Below are 15,483 nucleotides of genomic sequence, written 5' to 3'. Positions count from 1 at the left end.
TGAATAGCTGGACTTCTTACCGAGCGTCTCACAGCTGGTGTTCCGAGAACACTGCCCGCTGTCCTGCTCTATGGAAGAAAGCTGTTCGTCGGATTTGCTGAGTTTCCCCATGCTGCTGCACGGTGAAAGACGGGGAGAGTCGCCACCGTACGAGTGGCTTCCCCCAGAGAAACGCCTCTGAAGGAACTCCTGTTCATACTCCTGTTGTTGCAGAGACACTGAAAGGTTAGTTTACTTCCTACAAATACCTACTGCATTTAGGGTTTTAAAGTAAACTAATGGGATGCTATAATACAGTGCTGTGCAAAAGTCCTGAGCCATTATTTTCTATTGGTATTTTGTAGGAAAATGGGAAACAGGTGCAGTGATTTATTGAAACGTGCAAACATACATGAAAATACAGTACACAAAGCAAAAATGGAGGTTGTACAATTTGAACAAGTATATACAATATGACTTGATATGCTTGATCACAGCCTGAACTCTCTTTGGCAAAGTTTCCTTCTGCTTTCTTTAAGTAGTCTTCAGGAATAGTTCTCCAGGCTTCTCAAAGGACATTCAAAGCTCTTCTTTGGATGTTGGCTGCCTTTTGTTGCATTCTCAGTCAGGATGATCCCACACTGCTTTAATAAAGTTGAAGTCTGGACTCCATGACTGATAGTGTGTTTGGGATCATTGTTATGCTGAAAATGAAGCTGCTGCCAATCAGATGCTTTCCAGATGTTGTTGTTTGATGGATCAGAATCTGACTGCACTTTTCTGCGTTCATAATTCCATCCGCTTTGACAAGATCTCTAACACCACTGGCTCAAATGCAGCCCCAAACCATTACAGATGGCAGTAACATGTTTTGCAGACGGCTGTAGACCCTCACCTCTTGTGATCTTCTCTCATGTACATACCAATGACAACTGGAATACATAATTGCAAATTTGGATTAATCACCCCATTTGACATGTTACCACTAATTTTCAGTCCATTTCTTGTGTAACGTGGCATCCATTTCTCCCTGTCCTCCTCCATTATAAATGGCATCTTGACAACCATCCTTCCACTGAGACCATTTGTGATGAGACTTCAGCAGACCGATGAACTGAATGGCAGGGTACTGTTTCAGGTCTTTACTGGATTCTTTCTTATTTCTTAAGGACACGACTTTCAGATACTCCACACCAGGTTTTCAACTAATAGATGTTTGGACTCACCTTGTTGGTGAAAAAACAAAAATTCTATTTTATGCCTTAACCCTTGTGTGGTGTTCGTATTTTTGTTACTCAGCCAGTGTTCATGGGTCTGGTGGACCCGCTAGAGTTTTGGCTTTCCACATTAACACTATCAAACAATTTTATGTTAAATTACTCAACAGATGTTTACTTCATCCCAATTACAAGACATATGAACAGCAAACATGGTTAATTTTTTCCCTTTACCTTTGTTAGATCACATTTATGAATTAATGTGCTTCTCGTTTTTCTTTTATATAAAATGTTATAAATAAATCAGTTATAATCAAGTGGAGTGAGTGGAAAGACACAACATATTTACACGTGAAAAAATAATTAATTGTTTAATTTTTCTTTTGAAAAAAACTGAACACGGGTCTCACAGACCCGAACACCATACAAGGGTTAAAAAACGGAGCAAAACAAAACAAAAAACTATTCATATTAAAATGGTCAGGTACAAGGACTGGATTGAAAAAGAGTGAAAAAACAGCCATGGAAGTCTGGAGAACTAATGCTCAAAATGACAAGAAATTCAGGTGTCTTGGAAGCAAAATATAAGGAAATGAGGGGTGACTCAAGAGTTTTGCACAGTACTGTAGGTCACTGGACGTTAAAGCCTCACCTGTCTGTGGTCACTACACGGGAGGCTGGAGCCACGGCTCATCGGGGCGACCACTGCCACTGGTGTAGGTGAAGGGGCTGACTGTCGCTTCTTAGGAGGAAGAGCTGGTGGAGGACTACAGACGGATAAATGGAGAACAGCAGAATAAGAAAAAGAAAGAAAGCAAAACAGGAACAATGAGCGTTTTGGCTCAAAGTAAAAAAAAGGTCAATCAGGCAAGCACGCAGAACACGCGGTTCCTGACATGTATGCGCACACACACACACATAAAAAACAACAACAACAAAAAGATGTATATATACATGAACACACACACATTATCATCCCTCCTCTGGAGAGTGAGATGAAAAGTGAGAGTGTTTCATGTTAGGCTCTCTCCTGCTTGTCAAACCCAAATTCTCTTAGTGAGTTAATATCATCCAAATGAGGCGACGAGCGAACAGAAGCGACCATGACATGGAGGCCAGCGAAAAAGGACACTTCATAGGGTCAGTCATACACTCTCATGCACTGGGCGGTCTTCTGATTGGATGGGAAGGTCTTCAGGGAATACCCAGGATGACACAAACTTTAAAACAACGCAACCATGCAAATCAAAAAGCACTTTCATCCAATCCAGAAGTTTTATGGGGAAGGGGGGAGGGGTGGGATGTTATTATGGAGACAGATGATCCTATGGGGCTAACATACTTCTCCTTCTGAGAGGGTCTCCTTTGGCCAGCCTCGGCACTCAACTGTGCTCTGTTCCCAGAATCCAAAAAATGGGAAAAGAAATAAATAAATACAAAAAAAATGACAGACACAGCAGAGAGAGTAAGGAAGGAAGAGCAACAAACAAACTACTGATTCAGATTTTTAAGGCTCGAGTATAAAAAGTCTTAATAGTTCAAACCTCAAAGAAAACCCCTTTGAATTCCACAAAAGCTTCCTTTACTCCTTATTTGTTACTCGTGAAACAACTTGAGAAAAAAGAAAAGTTACACTGAAACAGCTGCAACGAATAAATGCTTTGTGGCGACGGTACAAATGGTCACAAAATAGTTTCGGTGACCTCTGACCGCACAGCCTCAAAGCTACCAGACAAAAATAAGGCGACAGGAAATCCTTTGGTTTCTACGGACTTTATCGCCACAGCGAACGCTTCAGCAACGTCTGCTCAGCTGGGAGAAGTATTGATACTGTAGCCCTGCTCACTTAAACACAGAGAATCCGCAATATCACACCTCTGCAGCTGGAGCGCTTTCACCCTCACCTGAGCTCAGCCATTTTGGCTTCCGGTAGTGGTGGTTTGGGAGGTGCTACTTCCACGTCTGGTACTTCAGGGGCAGCTTCCACAGGAGCGGCTGCCGGAGCCGGCTTACTCGAGACCTCCTGCTCCCGATCTATCAGGGGCATCTCTGCTGACACGCTGCTGCGTACGTAAAGAAAAAAAGCAGATTGAGTGACGGGACGTGCTCGGAGCGCCTGAATCTTCGTAATCCTGCGAGTGTGCTCTGCGCTCACCTCTCGGCTGTGACAGCAGGTGCTGCTGGTTTATTAGGTGTGGTAGGTGACGGCTGTTCCTGCTTCTCTATGGTCAGCTTCACCAGCTCCTGTTCACAGGCAGACAACGCAGCCAGTCTCAGTCTCCTCTGAAAACTCCACTTTAGCACACTGCCACATCATTTTCAGCACAGGGCCCATACCTTTACTCCATCCAGCACCGCTTTGATGACATTGGTGACAGAAGCCACATTTTCCTTATCGTCCAAGTCAATCCCGTCAAGCATCACCTGGTCGGCCCAGCGGATAAGGTTGGCCAAACTCTGATATACGCGGCTGTGGCAAGATGACAGCGCCGAACTGTTTGACGAGAAGAGGAATTCGGAGGGGGGGGTCGGTGGTGTACAGTACAGATACGACGCACATCATGCACAGGAGGGGAGAGCAAAAGTGAGGAAGGAGAATGATCCAAGAGGGCACAACAGCAAGGCGTGAAGAAGGAGAAGGAGGAGGGGGAACATGTTAGGCTGCAAGTGAGAAAAATCACAGAAATAAGACACATTCTATCTACTGTCTATCAACAAACATTTTTGGGGGGATTGGTTGGAATTGCTTAGGCTACAAGCTTGAGGCTAGGAATAAGGCTGCTAGAGCTCACAGGAGAATGTGGGGAAGTGGGTGTTGTTTCACCATTTAGCAAATCATACTTTGAGACTTAACACTAAGGTGTGGCAATGGCCTGTATCAACACGCAGCGACTGATTCACAGTGCAGGAATATCCTTCCAATGTCTCTGCACGGCTTAGTCCTTAAGCGAGTGGGAGAGAACTGAAGCTATAGAAGTAGGGAGATGGTGGATTGGACAAGTATGGGACGTAGATCACGCTAGAGCTGAGGAGATCTAGAGTGATTATAATTCATGTGGCTGACTAGACTTTGTATATACTAATACAGTTTTAGCAAATAAGCTCTCTACTTAACTCTCACTGGAGTTACATCTATTTGACTCAAATTAAATTAAATCCCTGAAACCAAATATACCACACATGTAGCCAACGGAAAAACGGTTTTAATCGCTAAAATGGAAACTTGACAGCTAATATTATGAAACAATATTTACTTACTGTAGCTTATTTGCCAAAAGACATTAAACTTAGAGCTGTAAAGTAACTATAATGTAAACTTTTACTGGGATCTGTCGAGATTTGGACTCGGTAAGATTGAGTTCAAATCTTAAAATATGGCTGCTGCTCAGTTTTCCAGCAACAATCCATCAACTGCTTCTAAACACAGTGCTCTGACCTTTGACCTCCGTACTTCATCTGTAACGATGGGTGAGAAAAAAGGCACAAAGACAAAGACAGAGAAGTTTCAACATGTCCTGGCAAAAGCTGTCCACAAAAAACTGTAGCTGGGCTTACTTTAAAAAAACAACAACAACAACAACAAACACACAGGGGAAATAAAGCAAACTGACTCGTGCTACGGGCTGATATATCTCAAAGCTGAAATTAATTTCTGTTCCACAAAAAGAAATGTGTTAATGGAGAGAGAGAGAGCAGCGAGTGATGTGAGCTTATACAACTTCAGATTTCGAGGGGAGCCTGCGAACTTATCAATCTTCACAAGCTCCTCGCTGACAGGAAGCCAACGTCTTTCTAGTCTGAACATGTGACCGAGCTACTTTACAAGCTGCTTCGAGAGGCAAGAATAATAAGAATAAACTGAGAAGTGATACAGTGTGACTAATATAAATCTAAAGTGGGGAAAAAGACTGCAGAAAGAATATTATAACACTGACCTACATTTTCTATTACCCACCTGTGCTGTATCCGTGCCTCTACCTGCACCAGAGGCAAGATTGCTTCAAGCACCTTGCTGGCCGAGCCTGGAAGCATCTCCAGAACCTTCTTCTCCACGACCATTTTGTCCACGATTGTCTTGAAGTAGCGCAGGGCACTGACCACTTCTTTCTCCTGCTCCTCCAGCCTACTAACCTTCTAAAAAAAAACACAACCACAAAACAGTGTCTCAGGATTAGACTGCAAAGTTCATTTTTATAAGAGAAGTAAATAGTTACTATTTAGTCTGGGCTCTGTACATTGGGTCTGCTACTCCTGTGGTTTGCTCACAGTTCAAAGCATCATCTATCAAGTGATGTGGCTTTGAGTGATCTTGGTGCTCCTGCAAAGAGCTCTTTGAGCCTCTAGTCTTTCACAGCAGGACTGCTGAGGAATATACTCATTACACCAAAAGCCTTTAAGAGCTAACAGAGTTCATTCACGACGCAGCGCGGTTCCATTCGCGCCTTTATAGGTTTAGACACCTGCTGAAGCACAGCCAGCCGCCACAGCGACTGGGAGGCTGTGGGAACCAGCAGGGAAACCCACGTGCGGACACAATGGAATAGAGGAGCACAAAACATCTGACAGGAAAACAATCGCCTCGCAAAGAGGCAAACAAATACACGGAATAGGCGGGAAAGCGTTGGATTTCCCACGATACACACATGTCTGCTGGCGCACACACACACCTTGTTAGTAGGTTTCTCAGTACTCTTGGCTGCTGTCTCGGGCTGCAGTTGCTTGCCCTTCTTGGATGGAGTCCTCTTGATCTTGGGAGAGTGGAACTTGTCCTTCAGGATCATGGTGATAGTGGACAGATGGGACCGTTGCGAGTCTGTGGACGAGAGAGGGAAAACACAGGAAGTTGAATGGTCAGTTACCGAGGAGAGATTCTCAAGGGGGAGGTGGGGGGTGAGGAAGGGGGTTTGAGGATAGAAATGAGATGTAAGCAGATGGCACAAGCTCAGTGAAGTGCTGATATCACTATCACACAGTGGTGCTCAAGTCAGGAGCTGAGCACCAGCAAGACTCCAAAAGGGAAAACTGGAGTCTTTAATGCTAACACAAATCTGCTGCTCAAGCTCATCTAGCAGCTCATTATTTGTACAGATGTGAGGGAGACCAGGCCAAAGCAGACGAGTGTGCCTCTGCTAGTTAGTGCAGAGATGAAAATGACTTTACAGGATTACAGAGACAGCAGCTTCATAATAGATGAGTTATTTAGCAGAATTCCAACTAGTTCATAGCAGTGAGGGTTTAGTTGATCCCAGGATTAACAGAGCCTTAACATAAATAAGGTGCTCCCTCATGTTGTCCTTTCACCTCTTTGTCTCTCCCCTCCTATCTGAAGCTGAACCAGGAAATAAATACTAATAAGGGCAGTGGGAGCTGACATGACGAGTGTGGGTTTTATCAGTGACAAAATGACACCTTTATCTGCTTTAATCTCCCTTGAGCGCCGCAACGGCAGGATGTGGCATTCTGGGGCCATCAGCGTGAAGGAAAACAACCAAAAAGACTGCAGAATAGCAATCAACAGCAGGAAAGAGCCACAAACCAGACTTCCAGTGGGGCCGTGCTTTCATCTGCACCATTGATCGACACGACACGCAAGCATCCACCCCACTGTTCTATCTCTAATCCCCGTCATCCTTTACACCCAGCGCAAAGCCAAAGTTCGCCAGGACGGCCAAGGACGGCCTCGTGTTCTCATTAAAAATGTTGGTGAGAACGGCTGCCGTAGCATTTCCTGAGATTAGGCATGCGTGACCCCTTGTCTCTTGTTCTTACGCAGATTTTTTAAAATTTTTTATCCCAGCTTCACACACAAAAAAAAAGAAAAAGAAAACTCCAGGTGAATTTGTTTTTCGGGATGGGGCAAGCATTAGTAAGTTATTCGTGTCGCAGAGAGAGAGGATTGAGCAAAACGCAGAGTTGCTGGAAATCTCTTTCATGACTGCTCATCAATTTTAATCTGAATTTGACCCAGTTTCTAATATCCAAATCGGTTGAATCAATCACATATAGATGTTTCAACGTGTTTGCTTTCCTGGGGTAAAAACAAACTAACTCAAATGTAACTTCATGAGCGGCTGTTTCCAGGGAGAGAGTAAATTCATGCCACCGTGTGACAGAGATAGCATATTTTATTGGTATGCTGTGCCTCTTCATTTCACACAGTCAGTGGAGTAAAGAAATAACAACGTCTAGTCAGCTGGGCAGGATTTAAGGAGAAGGAAGACAAGTTTATCAAAGAAGACAGAGCAGTCACTCGGTGCGATGAAGACCCTGCAGGAAGGGACAACCTTCTCAACTGCACTGCTGTCTGGATCTACACTTTGTAGTCGCGCCGCAGGGGATGATGTAGTCCTTCAGAGCTCCAGAAGAGCAACGGTCTGAATAGCACAGCTAGCGTGAGAGATTATCTTACACCCCGAGGCTGTACATACAGTGTTAAGTCAGTTTTGCCACAAGCCAAGACACTCTCCTGGCTGGACTTCGCTTTACAGAGTCACAGACTACATGTAGGGTAGTGAGTATGTTTTTGATTGCACATCAGCCTTCATATAAATTCAGCGCCCCCCCGCCCAGAATCCCCTTAATCTGGGAGCGTGCACAGGGGATTGTGTCGGACTTCACAAAAACGCTGCACCCTCTCACTCAACTGCAGCTTACACAGAGCTGTGTCCACGTTTACAGCTGCAACTCAGCATCGTCCCAGCCCCAGAGCTGGGAAGCAATGACACGAGCACAATGAGTGCATGCGATCGATACAGCTGGTGACCTCAGACGCCACATCGCGGTCCCGAGGCTCAGCTGTTTATCAGGCGCACAGGGCTGGTTCCATCAATCCTCCGCTCCCCTATTCACTTCTCAACCCAGTCTTTTTTTTTCCTCTTTAGTTCTTGGGAGTAGAAAGAACTGGAAGTCTGGCTCAGCATGAAAATGACATCATCAACAGAAAGAAATGGACACTGTTAAAGTCAGCAAGCACGAGAGAGAGAGGGAGAGAGAGGGAGAACACAGTGAAGTGCTCTGTTATAGTCATGCAGCCCCCCCTTAAGTATCCACCCTCCCCTCCTCTGTGAGAGAGTGCGCAGCCAGGTCCTCTCCTCAGCTTCCTGCCTGCTGCTGGCCAGAATTATGATGTCATTGGTTGTAATGTCTCAGACAGATCTGACGAGTCATCGACGAAACAAAACAGTGAAAGAAACTTTACAGTTAAACCGTTTTGGGGTGGGATAAAATTGGAAGTTGTGTAGGCGCTAATACTGTTGTCGTCTGCTACCCGTAGATTCTGGCAGCCTGGAGAACAGTAAAACTGTCTCAGTGCCAAACTGAGACTGGAGACTATTCATTTCTGCACCTCGAACACCCAAGCGCCATGAATAAGTCCAAATGGAAGCACATTTATGCACTTAACTCTTGAACAACCTGAGGCACTGTTAGATTACCGTCACTAAAAAGACTTCAAAGCATCCCATGATCCACCTTATTAGAGTTTCTGCCAGTTTTTACTTTTTACATAAAATGCAACACATTTTCCAGCCTCTATTTTCTCAGGTTTTTAGGCATATTTATGATGAGCACATAAGTGGCCAAACTGGGACTTGGATCATGTCTCAACAACTATAAAACCAACCTTGTTCCCAACCTTGGGGACCCAGGACCCCATTTTGCAGATCAAAGTAATTGGTGCAACCGCTATACTGAAGGCTTTAAACAATTTTAAAAGCTACAATTTGGTTCCAGTCTTCAACATATCAATCTACGCAGCTTTACACCATTTAAAATGTTACTTCAAAGCCAATACTTGTGTTTTTACTACTTTAAAACTGCTTTGAGAGACCAAGGGGATAAAAGAAGAAGAATTAATTTGAAGATTTAATATGTGATGCTTTGCCTTTGTTGATTTCTATTTGTGGCTTCCATATCCATTTTAGTGAAAAGTAAAAACTAAAAAAAATAAAACAGCAGAGCCTAACTGACAAACATCAAAGTGGGTTAGGCTTCCATTAAAAAAAAAGTCTTGGTTTATCTCTTACATTGTAAAATGCTTCAGTCCCATGAAGAACTGAAACCAAACAACCCCCAAACCCTCACGTCACACTGCAAAGTCACAATTACGCGTAAACCTCACGCAAAAAAAATCCCCAGTGCGATGAGTTCACAGTTCATGTGGTAAAAACCTTATGACAATCGGTTCATGTTAGTACTGGTAGCAAAAATCCAAGTCTGTAGGATATGTGAAAAAATGACTATAAATGACATTGTTAAGACTAAATAGCGAAGGATTTAACAAGTAAACATCTTTTTTGGAGGCTTTTAAACTCTGCAGACACTTTGCTGCTCTTAAAGGCCTTGGGGACATTTAAAGCAAACACTTGAGTCTGAACAACTCTTCAACAAAGCCTGGGAGAGTTCTCATCCAGCTCTGCGGTGTTAACAGATTCCCTGGGAGCTTTCTAGCTGCTGAATTGTCTGAAGGCTTTGTTACACAATAAGCAAACAGAAAAAAAAAAAACACACACACACACACACATAGGGTGTAAATTTATGGATGCTTCTGGCAAAAAGAGGTAAGTGGATGCAATATACCGCAAATTAATTTTGTGTATATTTCGCTTGTTATTTGCTGGAGCCTGAAAAGACCTCTGCATTTAATTCTGCTGCCCTAAGGCAACCCACAGACACCTGCTGTCCAGGAACATTTCATTTAGAATAAGAAATAGTTTATTTAGTATTCCACCTGGAAAGGCAGCCAGTCTAGGGTTTTGTCAGCCTCACCACATGAACCATAGCTACGAGCACAATCCCTCCAGGCTAACATGATTCTGTATCAGTGTGATTAATATCTTGAAAAACTTCCTTGAACTCATGACCCTCCCAAATCGCAAGGCAAATGGTTTTTTAATAAACAGAGCGAATCCTGACAGGCTGTCAGACAAAAAGACATACCTGAAGGTGTTTGAAATGCTGCTTCCTCATAAACTGAATATTATTAAATTAGGAGGGTTTTTTCCTCTCCCCCCTTTCTATTTATAATACAGTATCTCTGAGTGGGAGGAGGTTAATTCCACCCCTGCTATTAATGGCAGTCTGTGTAGTGTGAAAAACTGCAATTTATGAAACAACTTGTTTCTTAATTGTACTTATCTTATTTATCTATTTTCCAAATTAGAAAAAAAAATCCCGTTCTGTATTGCTGATCATGACGACTGGTGCCATATGTGTGTGTCGGGGTGTGACGGGCTGGCAGATTGATGTGGTTCCTGCTCAGTACAGGTGTGATCTATACAGGACAGCTGGTGGCCTCTTCCCTTCTCACTGGCCCTGTAGGCTTAGAGTAAGACGAAACAGGGTGGAAAGCAGAGATGAGGCTGTGCTTAGTTACATGTACAGCTGTCACCTCCTGCTGAACCCCTTCAGCGAGGAGCTTCTCAGTGAAAGTGTCCCCAAAACTTCCTCTGCGGACGTGTTTAGCCTGTTAGAAGACTGCTACGAGAGTCACAAAGGTCACTGTGGCAGCTGTTCAGCATACGAAAAAGGCAAGTGGGGGGGAAAACTGATCTGAAAGTGTGCATAGAAAATGTTTAGAGGATGAATGAACTGCAAAAATGAGTTCTTTTTCTGCTTTACACAGACTCCTTGAGAGATAAAACCTACAAGTATATGTATATAGCCTTCACACTGGACTCATTCAGTCCATCAGTATGTTAATATGCTTTTGAGTTTATAACGGCATTTCTGTTGCACACATTTTGAAGCAAAGACCCACAGTACCAGCAATGTTAACTTGATTTGCTAGCTGGGGCATCTTTTCATCTGTCTGGGACAGTCTTAATAAACTCAATAAGCTGTCATCTGACCAAACTGTCACCGGTTATAGCTTTACATCAAACAGGCTTTAAGAACTGTGCCATTACTAACACCTGATCGTGACTGTCAGCTTACTTTAGGTTTCAGTTTGGTAAACCTTTACTCTGTCATCATGTCATTAAACTGGTTGGTGTGGATCCATGTTCTTATGGCCCCAATCACAGGCATAAAAACCAGCTGGCATTAGCATGGTAACCACCAGTCACTGAGGTAAAATGTATAATCCTTGACCAGTTATGAGCAGTTGCTGGAAATTGCTACCAGTCATTGTCAAATTGATCGCTAAACACCAGTAGCAACTGGTCTACAGACCCCCTAGTAACCGTTGGTCACTTGGGAAAAAGGTGTATTCCCCAGCTGGTTGGCAAATAGTTGTAGGAGGCTGCTTGCAGTTGCTAGGTGAAACGGTCACACAGAGGTATGAAGCACTGCACTGAAAGCCTCCTTGCAATTGTTTGGGTCACCAGCAGATTGCAGCGCTCAGTAATGTATATAGAAGATGGCAAATTGTGTGGAAAAAAGTCGCTGAATACTTGCTAAACAGCATTGCAGCTGTTTTGCACTCGCCAAAAAGTTGCAATGCAAACTGGAAATGGTTCAACTCTACCCCAGTTCATTTGCTGTGTATGTTCCCTTATGCTCTCTCCTAGCTGTTGTGTCAACTCTAAATTGTCATGCCATAATAAAAGTTAAAAAGCCCATAAATACCTTAAAATAATTTTTAAAAAGCTAAGTCACATGGAAGCACGACATTACCCCTGCATTGGATGTAAATAAATGAGTTCTCTATAAGAAGTGCCCTTTTACAAAGATGCATTAGATGGGGTTGTAGATCTAACATAGGTATGTTCCTCTCACCCACATAAATATAAAAATGCATACAGCCACAAATATGCTTGATTTAAAAAAAAAAAAAAAAAAAAAAAAAGAGCCTCTACAAATTGATGCACATTAATCCCACTTTCCTTTTAAGCTATAGCTGTTACTGTTTACGCAGCCTTCTTTAAATAAAGACAAAGAATCTGGCACACTTAAGCAGAAACCCACCATATGGGATACACGTAAATAGCCATGTCATTGTTTATAAGTGACTCTGCTTTCATTGAGCTCTTATTTGCCTATGAAAATGACAACAGTGTTAACTGCTGTCTGTTACACTGCGGAACAAGAAGTAAGACCTGCTGTGGAGCAAAGGGTGGGGGGGATGCTAGCCTGAGGCACATAAGATGAACAGCAGGGAGAAAAAAATGGAGAGGAAAGAGAAAAATTCAACAGGAAATATTTAAGTGCTTAGTGAATTATTTATTCTCTCCATTGTAGTGGTTATTTCCTGCTGGCGGTGTTCAGTTTTCAATAGGAATCCTCTTTATATCCACAGTTAATATGCAGCGCTATAGGAAACCACAGGCTCTCTGTGTGTATGTGGGTGGGTGGGTGTGTTGCAGGTCAAGCCACAGTTCAAGGATGACGAAGGTAGGAAGGTCTGGTATGTGCTGTGACAAAGTCTGAGCTACCTCTCATTCGCTTCATATTTTGCTTGGAAAATGGGAAGTAAATGCAGTGGTTTATTTATTGTTTAAAGATGTACAAAAATACTATATATAAGGCAAAAACAGAATTTATATAATTCTTAACTTTAAGTTCACATTAGTTATGAGCACCTATATTCTTCAACACAACAGGAACTCTCTTAGACAGCTTTCTTGCCACTTCTTTAAGTAGTCTTCAGGAATAGTTCTCCAGACTCCTTGAAGGACACACTATGCTCTTTGGATTATGTTGTTATCAAAATGATCCCACACTGGTTTAACAGTGTTGAGGTTCGGGCTCTGACTGATGTGTTCCATTGTCTGTTCTTCTATCCAGGTATGGTTTTACTGCATTGGCAGCATGTTTGAAATCACTGTCATGTTGAAAAATGAAGCTGCTGCCAATCAAATGCTTTCCAGATGGTGTTGCAGCAATTTGGACACGGTCCGCAACACCACTGGCTGAAAAGCAGCTCCTAAACATGACAGAGCCTCCACCATATTCTACAGATGGCAGTACGTGCTTATGTTGCACCTCTCTCCTAACCTCCTCTTACATACTGACAATGACTTGAACCAAACATTACAAATATGGATTCATCACTCTGATGATGTGCTTCCACTGAGTTTTATTCCAGTTCTTGCATAAGTTGGCATTCCCCAGTCTTTTCTCCTCATTCCATCTTGACAGCCACACTTTCACTGACACCAATTCTGATGAGGCTTCACCAAAGCAGGTGGATGAACTGAATAGCCAGATCTCGGGTCCTGTTTCAGGTCTTTGCTGTTTTTTTTGTCTTCTATTTTTTAAAGACTTGATGCTCAGATACTGTTCATCTGCTCTAGATAGTTATTTAGGCCTTCCACATCTTCTTTTGTCCTCCACTTGTTTTTAAGGACACTGAATGTCATGCTGAGTTATGCCATGTTTTTCATTGATAGCTCTTCTGGAAACACCTTCTTGCAAAAAATACTGTTTTATGCCTATCAAACTCTTATCTTTGGCATTTTTAATAGATTAAACTAAATATAAAGGAATACATTATGTGTTGTTGCAATAGGCTGCTAGTAACAGAGTATCGAAAGACAGTTAAAATTGTTTTTTGTCAAGTTGTCTGTCATGTGGCTTAACTGGACTGGACAGAAAATTAGCAAAGAAGGCCAAACAGTCAAAGAAAAACTCTGAAAGACCCTCAGAATGCCTGGAGAACTGTTGCTCAAGTCCACCTGGAAGCAAAATAGCACAGTACAGTAATGAGGCACTGGCTAACAGCTAACTTAAAAGTAACAGAGGAAGTGCAATGGTGGAGTCCATAGTTAACCAGCTGTGCTGTTTGAGCATGAAGTTCAACGACAAGGAGCCACAGTGAGGCCGAGATCATCAAATCCACTCAACCAGCAAGTAAATGAGATACAGATACTAAGTGCTCGAGTCTATTGCAGTCCACTTAACAAATGAGCATATGAGATGTGGGAGATCGTTTCTGCTTGTGCAATGCAATTATAAATGATAAATTTCTTTGGGCATTCAATTCTCAACCGAATTCTGAAGTGCAAAATAAAAGGTAATGGGCAAGAAAAAACCCCCCAAAAAAACTGAACTGGCATAAGAACAGTTACAAAAAAGAATTACCACCAACTACAACCAATTTGCAGCTGTCAGACTGATGAGACACTTTCAAAGTTAATTTATATTTAAATGAATACTTTGCTCAAGTGATACATTTCCAGCTCATTTGTAGAATTCAATTACTCCACAAAAACTGGAGCGACAAAACTCAAATGGGTTTCTCACATTACATCACATTCGTTTTACCAAAGCAAAGCATTTATCACGTTTCATTTCTAAGCACACAAAAGTACACGCTTATTTTTATCCCCTCCCAAGTCAATCTCTGTTTCAATAAAGCACGCCTCAGCCGATACTTGCATAAGCATGCCCTTCAGTATGTCAGTGACCAGGAACGCAAACCCCACCAGCCATGGGTCACTGGTCAGGAGCAAATATCAGTGTGGTGATGGAGGTGCTCTGGGTGCTGCGTTGCATGGTAACAGAAGGCCTGGTCAACCGTGGCTAACAGAGCATGACCGCACAAACACAGGCAATCTATAAAGCACATCTATAACACAAAAAAGCTAATCAGATCCATAACTGTTTAGAGAGGTTGTGGCTGGTCATCTGTATGCAACATGAAGATGAGCAAGTGAACAACAGACAGCAGGGCAACAATAACAAAAAAAGAGAAAAAGACAGTCTCTTTCCTGTTTCCTGACTGTTTGTGCAATTTGCTTTCAGATCTAAGCAGACAGCACACAATAGGCTTATGATTAAGAATACTATCTATATCTGAATCGGTATCTATAAAGGGAAACTCCTGCTTTGCAAGAGAGGCATCATTACCCTTATGAGTCACAAGATTGCAGAGATAACAAGATATCAAAAGCACCTTCTCCCACTTTCTCGCCTTTTTTTTTTGTCACTTTGGAGTTACGGCAGCCTAGAAAAGGCGTAGGATAACACTAAACATGCAGATACGATCTGATTCCCAATATGACAAACAATGGCAAAAAAAAGAAAGAAAGAAAGAAAGAAAAGAAAAGGTGTGAAGAATCTACAAAGTAACCTGAAACTATAATTATCAGAGAGGGGAGGAAAATATGTCACATTAGGCCACAAAAAGAAACAGAAAAATCCAGCCTAATCTCTCGGTGACACATTGCATTCTTGAGTCTGTTTGTTTGTGATCTGAAATGAGCTGTGCATCTTAAACCCACTTTGAAACAGATAGTAATCTGCTATTCACTGACTTCTCGATCCATCATCCTTCATGGAAAAGTAGCTTGAAGCAATGTTCAGAGTAGGGCTGAACGATTATGGAAAATAATCTAATTGCGATTTT

General features: G+C 42.5%; 1 protein-coding gene across 8 annotated transcripts in view; it reads right to left on the bottom strand.

Moving 5' to 3' along the window:
• rapgef1b (Rap guanine nucleotide exchange factor (GEF) 1b) overlaps positions 1–15,483 on the bottom strand; it is a 46,495-nt gene that overhangs the window by 17,314 nt on the left and 13,698 nt on the right. For 5 of the 8 annotated variants that reach the window (XM_013909619.1, XM_005720248.2, XM_013909621.1 and 2 more), the window contains exons 2-9: positions 5,864–6,009; positions 5,152–5,330; positions 3,534–3,690; positions 3,352–3,440; positions 3,101–3,259; positions 2,539–2,589; positions 1,849–1,963; positions 21–201 (exon numbers count right to left, since the gene is read on the bottom strand). In XM_013909619.1, the coding sequence (XP_013765073.1) occupies positions 21–201; positions 1,849–1,963; positions 2,539–2,589; positions 3,101–3,259; positions 3,352–3,440; positions 3,534–3,690; positions 5,152–5,330; positions 5,864–6,009 (1,077 nt within the window). The remainder of the gene's footprint in view (positions 1–20; positions 202–1,848; positions 1,964–2,538; positions 2,590–3,100; positions 3,260–3,351; positions 3,441–3,533; positions 3,691–5,151; positions 5,331–5,863; positions 6,010–15,483) is intronic. The other 3 variants (XM_013909614.1, XM_013909617.1, XM_013909620.1) reach the window with 3 other exon arrangements.

The sequence above is a fragment of the Pundamilia nyererei genome, unplaced genomic scaffold (genome assembly GCF_000239375.1).
Source record: "Pundamilia nyererei isolate P.nyererei 1_Seehausen unplaced genomic scaffold, PunNye1.0 scaffold00002, whole genome shotgun sequence".
In the NCBI taxonomy this organism is placed as follows: domain Eukaryota; kingdom Metazoa; phylum Chordata; class Actinopteri; order Cichliformes; family Cichlidae; genus Pundamilia; species Pundamilia nyererei.
The sequence above is the reverse complement of the archived record's forward strand: the minus strand, read 5'-3'. Positions and strand labels throughout refer to the sequence as shown.